Source organism: Calypte anna, chromosome 15 (genome assembly GCF_003957555.1).
Source record: "Calypte anna isolate BGI_N300 chromosome 15, bCalAnn1_v1.p, whole genome shotgun sequence".
Lineage (NCBI taxonomy): Eukaryota > Metazoa > Chordata > Aves > Apodiformes > Trochilidae > Calypte > Calypte anna.
Genome location: NC_044261.1, coordinates 1,865,646 through 1,881,532, shown reverse-complemented (window position 1 = coordinate 1,881,532; position 15,887 = coordinate 1,865,646). Strand labels below are relative to the sequence as shown.

At 57.8% G+C, this 15,887-nt stretch overlaps 2 protein-coding genes across 6 annotated transcripts in view; one reads left to right on the top strand and one right to left on the bottom strand.

The window, feature by feature from the left end:
• CUX2 (cut like homeobox 2) overlaps positions 1-9,680 on the top strand; it is a 65,279-nt gene extending 55,599 nt beyond the window's left edge. For 2 of the 3 annotated variants that reach the window (XM_030460599.1, XM_030460600.1), the window contains 11 exons: positions 365-556; positions 655-713; positions 817-1,073; positions 1,722-2,333; positions 3,797-3,898; positions 4,834-5,609; positions 6,021-6,180; positions 6,658-6,927; positions 7,344-7,532; positions 7,640-7,913; positions 8,861-9,679. In XM_030460599.1, the coding sequence (XP_030316459.1) occupies positions 365-556; positions 655-713; positions 817-1,073; positions 1,722-2,333; positions 3,797-3,898; positions 4,834-5,609; positions 6,021-6,180; positions 6,658-6,927; positions 7,344-7,532; positions 7,640-7,913; positions 8,861-9,524 (3,555 nt within the window). In that variant the 3' untranslated portion in view covers positions 9,525-9,679. Of the gene's footprint in view, positions 1-364; positions 557-654; positions 714-816; positions 1,074-1,721; positions 2,334-3,796; positions 3,899-4,833; positions 5,610-6,020; positions 6,181-6,657; positions 6,928-7,343; positions 7,533-7,639; positions 7,914-8,860 lie in introns of all 3 variants that reach the window. The other variant, XM_030460598.1, reaches the window with a different exon arrangement.
• A 2,883-nt stretch (positions 9,681-12,563) lies between these two features.
• Positions 12,564-15,404, bottom strand: PHETA1 (PH domain containing endocytic trafficking adaptor 1). Of its 3 annotated transcripts, XM_030460601.1 has the most exons (3): positions 15,350-15,404; positions 14,887-15,047; positions 12,564-14,425 (listed from the first exon to the last, which is right to left on the bottom strand). In XM_030460601.1, the coding sequence occupies exon 3, from the start codon at positions 14,392-14,394 to the stop codon at positions 13,615-13,617; it is 780 nt and encodes a 259-aa protein (XP_030316461.1). In that variant the 5' UTR covers positions 14,395-14,425; positions 14,887-15,047; positions 15,350-15,404; the 3' UTR covers positions 12,564-13,614. The 3 variants fall into 3 exon arrangements, with proteins under 3 accessions (XP_030316461.1, XP_030316463.1, XP_030316462.1); XM_030460603.1 differs by lacking the exon at positions 14,887-15,047 and having other exon boundaries at positions 15,350-15,396; XM_030460602.1 differs by lacking the exon at positions 15,350-15,404 and having other exon boundaries at positions 12,564-14,405; positions 14,887-15,162.
• Positions 15,405-15,887: the final 483 nt, after the last annotated feature.

Here is a 15,887-nt window from a genome sequence, read left to right as displayed (position 1 = left end):
GCACCATCTTCAGGAGTGTCCCACTGCACTTAGGAGCACCCTGTTGCATTCAGAAGCACCTTTTTGTGTTTAGGAGCATCCCATATGTTTGGCAACAAAATGCTCATGACCGAGGCATGGGGGTGGTAGGGTTGGCCATGCCCTACCTGCAACCCCAAGCTCTTGTGAGGAGGGGCACCCAGCAGATACACTCAGGAGACCTTCAAGGGCAGAGGAGAGGTCTGTCCCTGCCCACAGCAGTGTCACCCCAGGTCCCCATTCCCCAGGGCTCACCTGCTCCCCATGGGGACGTGTTTGACAAGGAGGGTGGTCTGTGTCTACCTGCCAGGTGTCTGGGAGCTGATGGTGTCCCCTCTCCCGGCAGGACAAAGTGAACTATTCCATGTGCTCAGGGTCGAGGCTAGAGGCAGCTCTGGCTGCCAAGGACCGGGAGATCCTGAGGCTCCTGAAGGATGTGCAGCACCTCCAGAGCTCACTGCAGGAGCTGGAGGAATCCTCTGCCCACCAGATCGCCGAGCTGGAGGGGCAGCTCGCTGCCAAGAATGAAGCCATCGAGGTGTGCCAGGGGGGACCTGAGGCGTGACAGGGAGGGGGGGACATGGGTCTGGCCATGCCAGGAGCTCGTTTCATGGATTCCCCTCCTCTGCTCCACAGAAGCTGGAGGAGAAGCTGCAGGCACAGGCGGACTATGAGGAGATCAAAACCGAGCTGAGGTACGAGCTGGGCCGGCGGCTGTGCCAGTGACTTCAGGTGTCACACTGGGTGGTTCGATGGAAAGCCATGGCCTCCGAGTCACCCCCCTTTTTTCCCCCCCAGCATCCTGAAGGCGATGAAGGTGGCCTCCACAGGCTGCAGCCTTCCCCAGGCAAGTGCCATGGCACCCACCGACACGCTGGCCAGGCTGGGCTGTGTGTGCCGGTCCGGCCACCGGCGCCTCCGCCGCCATTTCCCATCTGGGCTTGGCTCCTTGCAGAGCATATCGAAGGCAGAGGAGGCCCTGCTGCTGGGGAAGGAAGCTTTCTACCCCTCGCAGAAGTACCTACTGGAGAAGCCCAACCTCCTGGCCAGTGCAGGTAGGGTCCTCGTGTCGTGTAACATCCTTGATCCCACCAGGAGGATCCCTGGGAACATCCCTGGGTTGTGTGATGGCTGTGGGAAGGAGCCAGGGGCCAGCAATTGGTGGGGGGTTGGGGAGATGCTGGAAAGCAGCTGGGGAAACTGAGGAAGGAGATGCTTCACTGAAGGAGGAGGCCACAAAGATGGTCAGAGAGCTGCAGCATCTCTAGTCTGGAGACATGATGAGGGAGTTTGTGTTCTTAAGCTTGGAGAAAGCTCTGGACCTTAGAGCACCTTTCAGTCCCTGAGGGGGCTCCAGGAAAGCTGGGGAGGGACTTTGGACAAGGGAATGGCTTTAAACTGGAAGAGGGAAGATTTAGGTCAGACATTTGGAGGAAATTCTTCCCTGTGAGGGTGCTGAGCCCCTGGCCCAGGTTTCCTAGAAAGGTTGTGGCTGCCCCATCCCTGGCAGTGTCTCAGGCCAGGTTGGATGGGGCTTGGAGCAACCTGGGCTGGTGAGAGGTGTCCCTGCCCATGGCGGGGGAGTGGAATGAGGTGGTCTTTAGGTCTCTTCACACCCAAACCAGTCTGGGATTCTATGGTTCTATGAAGGCTGCTGGCCAGGGGGACTCCAGTGCGTCTCCCTCTTTCTCGTTCATCTCTAGAGGAGGATCACTCTGAAGACGAGGCGGGGAAGGATTCACTGGCCATGGAGCAGCCATACCCATCCCCCCAGCACGCCCCAGCGGATGAACCCACCTCCCCTGCACCCCTGCCTGGCCCCGGGATGGCCCCTGATACCCCCCGCCCTTTCTCACTATCCCCCTTCCCAGGGGGTGAACGGCTTTCGGGGGACCCCAAGCCCCCCCACCTCCATCCACCTGCCTACAAGAGTGAGCCCTCTGGTGGGGGGGGCCCATCCTTGCCCTCCACCTTCTTCGGGGCCAAAAGCAGCACCGGAACCCCGGCCACCGTGCCGGCCCCCAGCCCGCCCAGCGAGCCCTCTGAGGGCAGCAGTGCTGAGGAGGAGCAGCTGGACACGGCCGAAATCGCCTTCCAGGTGAAGGAGCAGCTGCTGAAGCACAACATCGGGCAGAGGGTGTTTGGGCACTACGTGCTGGGGCTGTCCCAGGGCTCTGTCAGCGAGATCCTGGCCCGGCCCAAACCCTGGCGCAAGTTGACGGTGAAGGGGAAGGAGCCGTTCATCAAGATGAAGCAGTTCCTCTCTGACGAGCAGAATGTGCTGGCCCTGAGGACTATCCAGGTGCGCCAGAGAGGTGAGTGGTCGGGGTGGTCTTGGTTGCCAAATCCTGGCCTGAGCCCCAGCGGGGATGCCCCTGGTGCCTTGGCAAGGTGGGCAGCAGTGCCAGGCGGAGTCACCGGGGGCACTCGGGGATTGAAGCCTCGTGGTTCCCCTCCTCAGATGGAGCCTGGCTTTCTGCAGCCCAGAAACACAACTGTGTCCTGGGCTGTGTCAAAAGAAACATGACCAGCAGGACGAGGGAGGTGATTCTGCCCCTCTACTCCTCTCTGGTGAGACACACACCCCCATCCCCACCCCAAACTGCTGTGTCCAGTTCTGGGGTTCCCAACACCAAAAGGACAGAGAGCTGTTGGAATGAGTCCAAAGGTGGCCACAGAGATGGTCAGAGGGCTGGAGCACCTCTGCTTTGGAGCCAGGCTGAGTTGGGGTTCTGAACAAGCCTGGAGAAGAGAAGACTGTAGGGAGAACTTAGAGCACCTTCCAGTGCCTGAAGGGGCTCCAGGAAAGCTAGGAAGGGATTTTGGACAAAGGCCTAGAGGGATGGGACAAAGGGGAATGGCTCTCCTCTGGAAGAGGAGAGATTTAGGTGAGATATTAGGAGGAAATTCTTTGGTATGAAGGTGGTGAGCCCCTGGCCCAGGTTGCCCAGGGAAGCTGTGGCTGCCCCATCCCTGGCAGTGTCCCAGGCCAGGTTGGATGGGGCTTGGAGCAACCTGGGCTGGTGGGAGGTGTCCCTGCCCATGTCAGGGATTTGGAACTAAATGATCTTGAAGGTCCCTTCCAACCCAAACCAGATTGGGATTCTATGAAACGGTATCAATTAACAACAACCCCTCATGGAAGCCTCATCCCCAGGTGTACTTCGCTCATTTATTCTGACAAGTGCCATTTAATTATTCATCAGGCTGTTCCATGGCGTATGAATCAATGTGCTGGGGAATATTTCTGTACAATAATGAAGTCTTAATGCTTCAGGACCCCAGTACAGTGATGGTGATGCCCTGAAATGGTAACAGGGATGGTAGCTTCTGGCCCTGTCTTGGTGGTGGCAGGTGGTCACTTGGTTCCCCACAGTGGCACGGGGGGGACGTAGTGATGCTGGTCCATACATCTGCTGGTACATCAGCCCAAAGGGCTCTGGATCTGATCCAGCATTAACTCTTTAGGAGGCCATGATGCCAGGGATGTGGGTCATGGTGGTCCCCGGGCCCACGTCTCCTTGTGCACTGGTGAGGAGCAGGTGCCCTTGGATGGGACGAGCAAGGTGGCCAGGAGATGCCATGCCAGAGACAAGAGCTGGCAGCACGAGCTACCAGGGCTCGCCGTTCTAGTGACTAATGGGGAGTGACATTTGTCTTAAACCCAGCATCCCTAAAAACAGCTGAACACGAAGAGCAGCAAATACTTCCTGACATACAAACGGAGCTTGTAAAACCAGCGCCGGTGACAGAGCTCTTATCCTGCCCCTTTGATCAGGTAGCATCACACCACGGATCAGGACACCGGAGACCGGCTCTGACGACGCCATCAAAAGCATCCTGGAGCAGGCAAAGAAGGAGATTGAGTCACAGAAGGGAGGTAGGTGCTGGCACGGGAGTGACCAAGCCTCAGCTGTGCCCCCGTGGGAGCTGAGTGGCTGGGTTTGGGTCTCAGGGCACGCTTAAACACCCACAAAATTGATGGTGTTCCCCACAGGGGTCTCTGTGTCCCCTAGGAAACATTAGCCACCCTCTAGACTGATTTATCCTCTGGATCTCATCCAGCATTAAGCCTTGAGGAGGGAATGGTGCCAGGGATGGGGGCTGTGGTCCCCGTGCCCACATCTCCCTGTGCACTGGTGAGGAGCCACCTCTGTACAGGGTGGCGTTGGGTGCCCAACACCATGTTAACCCCATGGCTGGGCCAAAGAGGGATTTATTTGGCATTGCTCCTGTTGAGATTTGGGGTACAGTTGGAGGAAGTGCTGCTAAATGCTGGTAGGGATGGGAGACTCTCCACGCAGCAGTATTTGTACCTGGGCTTTTAGAAACTTTGGATGTAGCCTTTCCTCCCCCTGCCCCAAACCAGATGATTAAATGAGGATGCATGATCCATCTGGCAGGAGGAATCATTAAAGCAGCTGCGCTCACAGTCAATTACAAGAAATGAAATACATTAAAGCAGGTAGTCTGCTGAGAAAGCAGAATCCCAGAGAATTAAATTAGACAGGAACAGTGGAAAAACAGACAGGGAAAACAAACATGTTTGTCTATTGGCATCGTTGGTAATGGGATTTATTTAGCCATCATCAAAAAAAGAAGCTCGCTTGGAGCTGAGGGTGTTGCAGCTTTTGCTTCATGGGTGCTGCAGGTCCTTCTGATCTGCACCCACTTGGTGAAGAGCACTTCAAACCATATTGGGCCAAAATCCCTCTGTCATTTTCTCTGTCATTTTGAGCTATGGCCACATGGTAAAACTGTGTGTGCTGCTCCTTCAGGCTCCCCACCCCCCCCCTTTTTTTTTTTTTTTTGCAGGGGAACCCAAAACACCTTCAGCATCACAGGCAGTGGCCAACGGGGCAGGTGGCAGCAGCTCAGAGGAGGCCATCAAAAGCATCCTGGAGCAGGCACGGCGAGAGATGCAGGCGCAGCAGCAGGCGCTGCTGGAGATGGAGTCGGGAGGCAGCGGGCGCCCCGGGGACACCCCCCCTGCTGAGCGCTCCACGTTGGCCACCGTCAGCCAGAACATCGTCCCCACCTACGTCAAGCAGGAGGAGGGAAGTGGGTCCAGCCCTGGACCCCCCCAGACGCCCCTGGCTGTCCTCTCTCCCGCTGCCTTTGTCCAGAGCATCATCCGGAAGGTGAAGTCGGAGATCGGGGACGCCGGCTCCTACTTTGACCAGCACTGGGCATCGGAGCGGAGCCTGCTCAGCCGGCCCTACACCTCCGTCTCCCCTTCCCTCTCCTCCTCCTCCTCGAGCTACTCCAGCATGGCCAACGGCCGGGGCTGGCCACGGGGTGAGCCTGGTGAAAGTGGTGCTAACGAGGATGAGTTGGCACCAGTGGACGATGAGCCCCAGCGGGTGACGGAGATGAAGGCGGAGGGAGCGGGCGCAGAGCCCGGGCCGGGTGGTCGCCTCTCCTACTACCCTGCCTATGTGCCACGGACCCTGAAGCCCACTGTGCCACCACTGACACCAGAGCAGTACGAGATGTACATGTACAGGGAGGTGGACACGCTGGAACTGACCCGTCAGGTCAAGGAGAAGTTGGCCAAGAATGGCATCTGCCAAAGGATCTTTGGAGAGAAGGTACCAGCCTGTACAAGGGGGGTCTGGTGTCTCCTCTGCTCCATGACGCAGAGCTCAGGGCTCATCAGTGGCCTCTGCCAGCTCCTGCCAGGGTCCCTGCTCTCCCTTGGAGGATGCCAAGTCCTCAGGGTCTGTCCCAACCCCGAGCAGTCTCCCAACGGCCAACACCAACTGGTTAGTGGCACTTCCCACTAGGAACACCCTGTGCCCTCTGCAGAGCACTCTGGGGACCATTCTCCCAATCTATTAGGGAACCTCAGGGGGACCCAATCACCATCCCAACACCCATGGCTGAGGCCAAGGGGTTTGGCCATGCTGTGGGGCTGTGAGCGTGGCAGCAGCCTGCTTCTCCTCCCTCAGCCTGGGGAGGGAGGGCAGGCAGCAGCCCAGTGACACCTGCATGGTACCTAGGTGCTGGGACTGTCCCAGGGCAGCGTCAGTGACATGTTGTCACGTCCCAAACCATGGAGCAAGCTGACACAGAAGGGACGAGAGCCCTTCATCCGCATGCAGCTCTGGTTGACCGACCAGTTGGGCCAAGGCATCAGCCAGCAGCCAACCCCCTCTCAGGGTAAGTGCCACCACCATCCCTGCTGTCCCCATGTGCCATTGATGTCCCCAGCACTTCTGCATCTGCCCCATGCATCCTCCCCTTATCCCAGCACCCCCATCCTGGGAGGTCCCCTTCGCTCCCCTCTCCTCTGTTGCATACAGCTCATTTGAACCCCTTTACTTTGTCACTTAGACAATTTAGGGCTGTTGTATAGATCCTCAAAGGTTATTTTGGGGTTTGAAAGCCATCTAGTTAAATAAAAAAAAGGAACCACTCCTTGGCTTTGTGCCTGGCATAAAGAAATAACTGGGGTTTTATATTAGTGGTGTTTTCTCCAATTATTCCGCTGGCTCCTCCTTCTTTGCCATAAGTGCTGGAAAGCCATGGCTGGTGTCCCTCCTCTTTGGAGGCCAGTGGCCCAGGTACCCCTAAAATGCCCTTCATGCTCCCTCTCAGTCCCCAGTGCTGTCCCCACTGACCCCTGTCCCCCTGCAGCCAGCCCCGTGGAGCCCCAGCTGTCCCCCTCGCCGCCCCCCAGCCCTGCTGAGCAGGAGAAGGGCTGCCAGGAGCCCCTCACCCTGGCCTTGGAGAGCAGCAAGGAGAACCAGCAGCCTGAGAGCCGGTCCACACCTGCATTGGGTGGGAAGAGCTACCCCAACAGCCAGGGACCTGTGGGCATCCAGGAGATCGTGGCCATGTCCCCCGAGTTGGACACCTACTCCATCACCAAGAAGGTCAAGGAGGTCTTGACAGACAACAATTTAGGTGCGGAGCTTCTCCCCACCCTGGTTTTCGGGAGCTGCCAGTGAGGACATGTGGATGAATCACCCCAGTAGCTGCAGACACACCCACACACCCCCCAGTTTGCTGTGGGTTCTCAGGGGGATCCTGGGAGGATCATTCAGACATTGGAATGGGCTGCCCAGAGAAGTAGTGGATTCTCCATCCCTGGAGATATTTAAAAAGAGACTGGATGTGGCTCTTCGTGCCATGTTCTAGTAACTGCAGCGGTAGTGGAGCAAGGGTTGGACTTGATGACCTCAGAGCTCCCTTCCAACCCAGCTGATTCGATGATTCTATGATGTGGGCTGAGAAGTGGGGTGCACCACCTGGGGGGGGACTGTAGCAGCTGTCCCATTGCTCTGCCCCAGCTCTAACCACCTCTGCTTCTCCTCCGCCAGGCCAGCGGCTGTTTGGGGAGAGCATCCTGGGCCTGACGCAGGGCTCGGTGTCCGATCTCCTCTCCAGACCCAAGCCGTGGCACAAGCTGAGCCTGAAGGGGAGGGAGCCCTTCGTCCGCATGCAGCTCTGGCTCAACGACCCCCACAACGTGGAGAAGCTGCGTGACATGAAGAAGCTGGAGAAGAAAGGTGAGGGTCAAGGTGATGGAAGCTGGTTGGGGCTGGGGTGTTGGCCGAGCTGGGGGCTCTCCGGGCTGGGGGGTGAGCAGTGCACAGCTGGGTGTCCTCTCCTGCAGCCTACCTGAAACGTCGCTACGGGCTGATGGGCACCGGCTCGGACAGCGAGTCCCCCAGCGCCCGCTCCGAGTGCGCCAGCCCCGGCCTGCAGCCACAGGACCTCAGCCTCCTCCAGATCAAGAAGCCACGGGTGGTGCTGGCCCCAGAGGAGAAGGAAGCCCTGAAGAAAGCCTACCAGCTGGAGCCCTACCCCTCCCAGCAGACCATTGAGTTGCTCTCCTTCCAGCTCAACCTCAAGACCAACACCGTCATCAACTGGTTTCACAACTACAGGTACGGGTGCTCCCCAGGGTTTGGATGTCTCATGGTGCTATGTCCCCAGTGTGGTGTCACAGCTGCTCTTCCAGCCCTCTCAAGTCTCTTTTGACTAGATGGGGAGTTGAAGAGCCACGTGGGTTTGCTGGAGGTCCCCAGGTGCAGAATTGTAGCTGAAATGCTGCAGGTGCCCTGGCTGGCATCTGGTCATGAGGTACCTTGACCAAGTCATGCTGAGCATCTAAAGAGGTTACTGTGCTCATGTCCACCAACCACCAAGCAGAAGCTCCATAGTGGGTGGGGGAGAGTCTTATAGGGGCTCTTGGAGCCCAGCATCCATCCCCAGAACAGCCTGGCACTGGGAGGAGCACAGACTTCATCCTCAAGCAGTATTGCAGGTGGACATGTGGCTTCTCCTGAAAGGCACATCAAGAGCCACCCTCTCCCTGTGTCATAAGTCAATGGATCCTCCAGCTCCCCCCAGGCAGGGTAAAGTAGATGGTGGATATTTCTGGAAGCCAGTTGAGGTTTGTCTCGTGAAGCCATTGCATGGGCAGTGCAGGAAGAGCTTGAAAAATCAGGCATTTGGTTGAAATGTTGACTAGTAGGGTTTTTAAACCCAGGACCTTTCCTCTGGTGTGGTTCCGGGAAAGTCCCTCCCACTCTTGGTAACCAACCACCAGAAAAATAATCCTGTGAATAATATTATGTATTAAACAACAACAGTAAAAAAACCATCATGGAAACCTCTTCAAAACTGGGTCAGTTTGGCTGGAAGCAGCCAAGAGTGCTGCAAAATCTGGTCCCTGGGTTCAAGTCAGGGTATTTTCCTCCCCCCCAAAAATGTGAAAGGCTGACAAGGCGAGGTTTTACATCTCCAAGTTGTTGCATTGTCCCGGTTGGAAACGCTTCTCCAGACGTGATGGGTTGGCAGTCTCCCACCCTCAGCTGTTGTGTCCCTGCAGGTCACGGATGCGCCGGGAGATGCTGGTGGAGGGCACTCAGGACAACGACACGGACCCAGAGCAGAGCAGTGGGACGGCCATCCCTGGGCACCGGCCACCCCACAGCCCCGATTCGGATGCTGAGGACCATAAACCCACGTTTGGGGTGACCGAACACCCTTGTGCCACCACCACGCCAGTCAAGGTGAAGGAGGAAGAGCAGGGGGACGCGGGCGGTTGGAGCCGCTGGCGGGACTCGCGCAGCCCAGCCGGGGCGGCTGAGGGGACCGGACCCCCTCAGGAGGAGCGGGGGGCAGCCCCTCACGCCGCCGCCCCCAACGCCGGCAGCCTGCCGCGGCGGGGGGGTCGTGCCGGTGCCAACACGGGGGGACCCCCACCGCCACCACACCCCGACAGCTCCCAGTCCTCCGCCGGCTCATCCCATTGCAGTTTGGAGGTTTCCCCAACGTCACCTTCAGCGGCCTCCTCTCCCGGCCTTGCCGGCTCGGCCTCACCGGGCCCATCCTCTGCCGGGCCGGTTTCACCGGCTCTGCCACCGGCTCCCGGCCCCCGGCTCAGCACCAGCGTCCAGCGGCGCCATGAGAAGATGGCCAACCTCAACAACATCATCCACCGCCTGGAGCGGGCTGCCAACAGGGAGGAGGCCCTGGAGTGGGAGTTCTGACCTCCTCCACCCCGCTGCCCTCAGTATATATCCACACATCCGTATATATATAAATATATATATATATATTTTGTTAAATGCAGCACGCACCGAGAGGCCACAGGCGGCCAGCACCATGTTGGTGGAAAAGGGGGGGAGGGTCCCCTGCTATGAAGCCCCTCCCCAGCTTTCTTTTAAATGTGAAAAACTGGGAACGATTTTAGAAAAGAAAAACAAACAAATAAACCCGAGAAATATTTATAGACCTCTTTTAGATATTTTAATAAAGGGATACTTTGGAATTTATTAACAGCTCAAGCTGCTTTGATATTAAAGATAGCTATAAAATCAAGATGATGTAGCAGTTGTGTCATTAAATGTACACTGAAGTCTTGTAGTTTGCCACTGGATGAGATTAAAAACGAAAGAAACAGAAGAAACCCCATGGAAAGGACTTCCTGAGCCAAGCCATCGAGAAGCACTATGAGACTGACCAAATGGAAGAAACTTTTGCCCAACAGTTTCCACCTCTGTCTGTAAGACACTGCATCGCTTCTGCCCCTGCCCCAGACTGCCTCATAGTCCCTGAAGACTCTAAAGCAAAAACCCTTGATGCCATCGAGGATGTCTTTAGTTCTGGTGGTTTTATGTTTTGATTTTTTTGGGTTTGTTTGGTTTTTTTTTTAAATTTTGGAACCCTTGTAACACAGAATGTCCCGTGCGGTTGTATATGTTGTAGAAATGTCTGCAATAGCCTTCTGGAACAAGATGTAGCATGGTCCCAGCGCCGTCCCTCGTGCTTCTGGCAGCCCCAGTGTGGCTCCCAATGGAAGAGGAAGAAAAACCCAACAATATCATGCAAAAGCAAAGGAAGCAACCGGTATCTGCCAGTTTGGGAAGAGGTACCCGGGGGTGATGCTCGGGGATGGCTCTGGCTCACTGGGGATGGGCATCTGTGGGATCCTGGTTCCCCACCCTCTACCCTTGCCTGGTTGGGGGGAGGGGGAAAGAAGGAGCCTCTGAGCTTTGCACCTGAAGTGCACGTTGTTGTTGGGGACCAGCACCCAAAAATGATAAACCACCTGCGCCAGGGGGCTGAGCCCTGCTTGGGGCTGCTCCCAGCATCCCAGCCCACTCCTGTGGCTGAAGCACTTTTTTTTTTTTAGGGAGAGCACTTGGGCAGGAGGGGTGTCCCCTGGCTGTGGCTGTGTCCCCAGGTGGTGGCTTTCCCAGTGAGGGTTGGAGTGCTGTGGTTGGTGCTGGGAGGAGCCCTGAGGTGTGACCTTGGGCTCTTGCCTGAATTGGGCAAAGCTTTGGCTTTGGCTTGCTGGGGCTGACCTCAGGCAAAGGTGCAGGAACTCTGTGGTGTCACCACCCCAGGGTGCTCCCTCCACAACCCCACTGCCACCGACCACCTCTGCCAACTAAAGGCCTTTAAACCACCCCAGGGAAGCCTCTGCTGGGCTGTCTTGCCCTGTCCCCTGCCTGCCTGGCATCAGCTATCACCCACCAAGGCCACCGCTGTCGGGAGGTCCCCTGCCAGCCTCTGAGGCTATGCATTGACTTAAATTTTCCACTGTCTACATTTTTATCAAAATAGAAGGTATTTTTATACTCGAGGAGCGATGCTCAAAGCGATGCTCTGCAAAGGCAAGGCTCTCCTTGCCCACCTGCCCTGCCCCAGCCAGCCCCAGCTTGCCCCCGGCCACTCTTTTCCCTGCCACCACCCTGCAGAAGGTCGAGGTGTGACCGTGGACTGACTGCTCTTCTCTGTCACGTGTAAGCAGCAGCTTTAGTGGAACGGGATTGGAGGAAGCACTTAAGACAGTCTTGAACATGGCAATCCTGTTGTATTAAAGCTAGCGGGACAGCCCGGTCACCTTTTTGTTAGGCTCATGTACTGTACTTCAAAAAGTTTCTATATGAGATCAATGAACTTTTGTTTTAACGATTTTGGAAGGAACAAGTTCTGTAAAAGAGCCACTAAATACAGAAGTTGGATATGACTTTGGCTTTGGGGTGTGTTTTGTCCAGAGGTGGCTGGGATGGGTGCCTGTGTTGATCCTTTCACAGCTTTGCTTGGAGTTTATGGGCAGGAGCTCTCGCTGCCATCAACATCTCCTGGTGCTTTGGGGTAAAAAGGTGTTAACTGCACTTAGTCCAGCTCAGGGTGGGATCCCACAAAGGTGCTGTGCAGGTTTGCTCCTGTCCCTGGGGGTAGCTCAGCACCCTCCAGTGTGAGGTTCAGCACCATGGCCCAGCACAGCTCTTCTGCAGAGCCAGCAATCGCTGCAGCTTCTGACACGAGGCTGGGGTGTTTGCCTTTGATGAATTAATAAATCCATATGTTGCATATCTGTTTAAGCTTGTTTGTCGGCTAACATGATGGGAAGGATTTCTTTTTAATGAATATCTCAACGTCTGGAGAAGCTGGGCCAGCTGCCATGGAAACTGGAGTCTTCCTCTGAAGGTGACTGATGGGCCTGGGTTAACCATCTGGATGCTGCCTCTGGAGCACTGCCGCCTGCCCTGGTGAGAGGACAGAGGCTTTGTGCCTGGATAATACCCCCTGGCAGAGGGCTGGGGGTGTTTGGAGGGATGTAATACCCCAACTGAGCTGTAACACATCAGCAACTTGTGCTGGGGCACCCAGTGCTGATTCCACTGGTGAAAGGGTGGGAGGGCTGTGATTCACATCAGTCTCAGGGTGGGTTTCCCAATGCCCAAACTCCCATGTTGGTCACTTGTGCCCTGTTGTTTGAGCCATCATGGAGGGCAAAACCGTGCTGTCTGTGCTGAGGGACCACCCTGGCACTGTGTGTCCCAGTGTCCTCAGAATGGCATCATCCCACCCATTCCACCCCATCCACCCCAGTGGGCAGATGTGGGGCACTACAAGACCCTACCACCAGTCGTGTCCCACTCAGGTGACATAGCCCCTCTCCAGCTCCATAGATGTGGGCACAGAAAGGGGATTGACATAGGGGATTCATTCCCATCTGGGGCCTCCTCCCCCAGGGGTTTAAAGGCTCAGACAAGAACCAGGACCAGAAGGGAATTCCTCAACTTTTATTGTAGCCAAACCTCATGCCAGTCCTCAAATGGCGTCAGACCCACCCAGCCCAAACCTGGGCCACCCCAACTGCTCCCCCCAGCCTTGAGGTGCATCAACCCACCTCCCACCCATCGGGATGAACCACTGGGGACCCAAAAGCAGCACGGGTGTCACGAGACACCAGCATCGCTCCAGTTCGGCACATGAATCATTTAACACCCTGTGCTGCTGACACAGACGTTCCTGTGGGCTGCCCTGAGCTTCCCCTTAGCGAGCTGTCCCGGGATGATGCCCTGCCCTGAAATATCCTCCTGGCTAGGTGGTTGTGGCAGCCACCGTGTCCCCTCAGGGTCTGTCCCTGCCAGGCTGCAGGAAGCCATCGCCCTGTGCCAAATGCCCGGGGCCGGGTGTCACCCGCTTCCCGGGGCAGGCAGTGCTGCTGCCGTTAAGGAAGGGCTGTGCTGGGTGATATTTTAATTTTCAAACCACATCCTGCTGGAGCAGAGGGATCCGGTGGAGCTCAGCTGACCTCAGTCAGTCTCTCATTCCAGGCTGGGAGGGGAAGCAGGCTCCCTGCGGTATCTCCTAGTAACACGCCATCCAAATTCTCCTCTGAAGGCATTGCTGGTGCCTGACCCCACTGCAAACAGCATCGTGGGGCCTCACCAGACCCAGTGAAGTTGTCAGTTCCCAGGAGGCATCAGCCAATGGGTGGTTTGTATCTTGCTTGCACCCTGCACCCATAGGCAGAGGGATTCATCCCATCAGGGAGTACCCACTGCCTGGCATGAGGTGTCCAACAGCCTGGCAGCACCAAGAGCCTGGGGGTTCATGCCTGGTGAGCAGCACACTGGGCCATCAGTGTCAGGCTGGCATTTCACCATCACAGAGCAACACCAGTGTCCCTCAGCCTTAGTGCCACCATCAGCAGGTGTCCATCACCACCAGGGACAGGAGAGCACATCCCAGAGTGAGAAGGGGATCGAGGTGATGCCGAGGACAATCTCCTCCTCTCCACCTCAGGTCCTCGTGTGGTCTGCAGGGCTGTGTCACCTCTCAGAGCCGGGGGCCACGCTGCCTCTCCAGCCAGTCCTGCCTCAGCTTGGCCACCTCCTGCCCGTACTGCTCATGAAGCTGACAAAATGAGGACGGGCTCTCTACCACGGCCACCCTGACACCTCCTGCCTCGCTGCTCGATGCCCGCTGGCGCGGTGGCAGCGGCGGTGGCCGTGGGTTCCCATCTCCATCGTGCCCACCAAAGCCAGAGACGTTGGGCGGCCGATCTGCTCCCGGTGCGTTGTTCCACACGGCGCAGCCATTCTCCTTGGGCAGGACAGTGGGCAAAGCTGACAGCCTCTCCACACACAGCTCCGTCCCCGAGGGCTCCTGTTTCCAGGATCCAGGTGGCCCCCGGCAACCCCCGCATCCACCGGCCACCCCCAAGCGCATCTCCTCCAGTTGCTTCTCCAGCTCCCTCACCACCAGGCGCAGGTAGTCGAAGCTGGCCCGTGACAGCGACTTCACCCACGACTCCATGGCCGCCTGGCTCTCGGCCGCCAGCACGTAGGTGCGGGATTTGGCGCCGCCGAAACGGATGGCGAAGGCGAATTCCTCAGCCGACTCACAGAGCTCCACGGTGCAACCTTCCAGCACGATGACTCCCACCGGCTCCCGGCTCTCCCTCTCCTCGAAGTAGAAGAGCATGTTGCCCTTCAGCACGAACCAGCGGCGGTGGTAAGCCGTGTGCCGCTCGCCGCGCTTGTAGAGGAACCCGGCGTTGTCGGCCGGGGAGTCGCAGGTGGCATAAAACGCCAGGCTCCGCTCGTTCAGCTTCATGGCTCGGTGCCCTGTAGGGACAGAGGGTGCTCTGACAGCACCCGGAGGAGTGGGTGTGCCTTTAATAGCGCTGTAATAAGCCCTCGGCTTTGTTTTCCCGGCCCTGGCACCCAGGAAATGGAGATGGTGAATAACCAGCCCCGTGATGGCAGCCAGGATAACCCTGCTCCTGGCTAAGGTGCTGTGGCTGGAGGGTGCTGGCTGGTTCGGGGCTCCCTAGGGAGGGGGTTTACCCCTCCTGGTATTTTCCCAATGAGGAGCCCCATGTCCCAGTGCCCCATGTCACCTGCCACAGGTGACCTTACCACTCTTGGCCCTGTGTGTGGCAGTGCTCCTCCCCGCACCTCCTGGGGAGGGTTTATGGCTTTGTGCTGCAGATCCAGCTGCTGCTCCAGGAAGCCATGGCCATCAACCCCGTCACCCGGGCAAGGCCACCTCTCCCCTTGTCCCCTCAGTCACTGGTGGCCTCGCCACGCCAGGCTTCCCACCTACCTGGACTCTGCCTCTAGCTCCCGTCTCCGGCACACACCAGCATCGGTGGTGACAGCAGTGGTGGCTGTGGTGGCCAAGGGACAGTTGAATCCGGGTTGGGTGCTGTGAAGGGGCCACCACCCCAGTGTCCCCGCTGTGCTGGTTGGTCAGGTCAGCCCAGCCTGCGGGGCAGAGGGCGGACACGTGCCGGGATAATTATTATTCTCCTATGAAGCCAGATCGCGGGGATCTGTGAGACGAAACGGGGGCTCTCGGGGCACCGAGAGGGAAAGAAGGGGTGGGGCAGCGAGGACTGCCACCCCCCAGGCAGCTCGGGGACTTCTTTGGGGTCCCCAAAGTATTGGGGACATTTGGGAGCGAGAGGGCAGCCCTCTCCGGCAGCGCTCCGGCTTGGCTCCCCGCGCACAGCCCCCCCACTGCCCCTGGAACCCCCCCAGCCCCGCACCCGACCCCTCACGGCCACCTTTGTCCTCGGCTCCCGCCGCCCCGGCTGGACTCGGCCCGGCCCCTGCGGGCGGAGCCACCGCCTCCTCCCCCTCCTCCGCCCCTCACCGCTGCTCTGGGCGGCCCGGCGGGATGGAAAGGGATTCTTTGACTGGTTTAGGAACGGCTCCAGGGCTCGGCCCTGGAGTTGGGAGATCCCGGCTTGGACCCAGCAACCGAGACCGAGCTGCAGTGGTGTCCGGGAGCGGTGGGAGCACGGCCCCAGGAGTGCAGGGGGACGTGGATGTGGATGTTCAGTGGATGGATCCATGGGTGGAAATCTGGGAGTTTAGTGTTGCAAGTGGCAGCACAACACTGAATCAGTTTTTTTTGGCGCAGAGAGTGGATGCCCAGGAGCATCAGGCAGAGGTTGATGGATGGGGTGGATGATAAAAGGAGCTGAGTGGCTGGTTGAGTGTTGGGAGAAGGTGATGAGTGAGACAGGGAGCAGGGGCTGATAATCTGTGAGCTGGGGCTGCTGGGTGTTGGGCAGCCGTGTGGCAGAGATGGCAGCCCCC

Coding starts and splice junctions, on each gene's coding strand:
- PHETA1 (XM_030460601.1), bottom strand. CDS start 14,394: ATGAAGCTGAACGAGCGGAGCCTGGCGTTTTATGCCACCTGCGACTCC.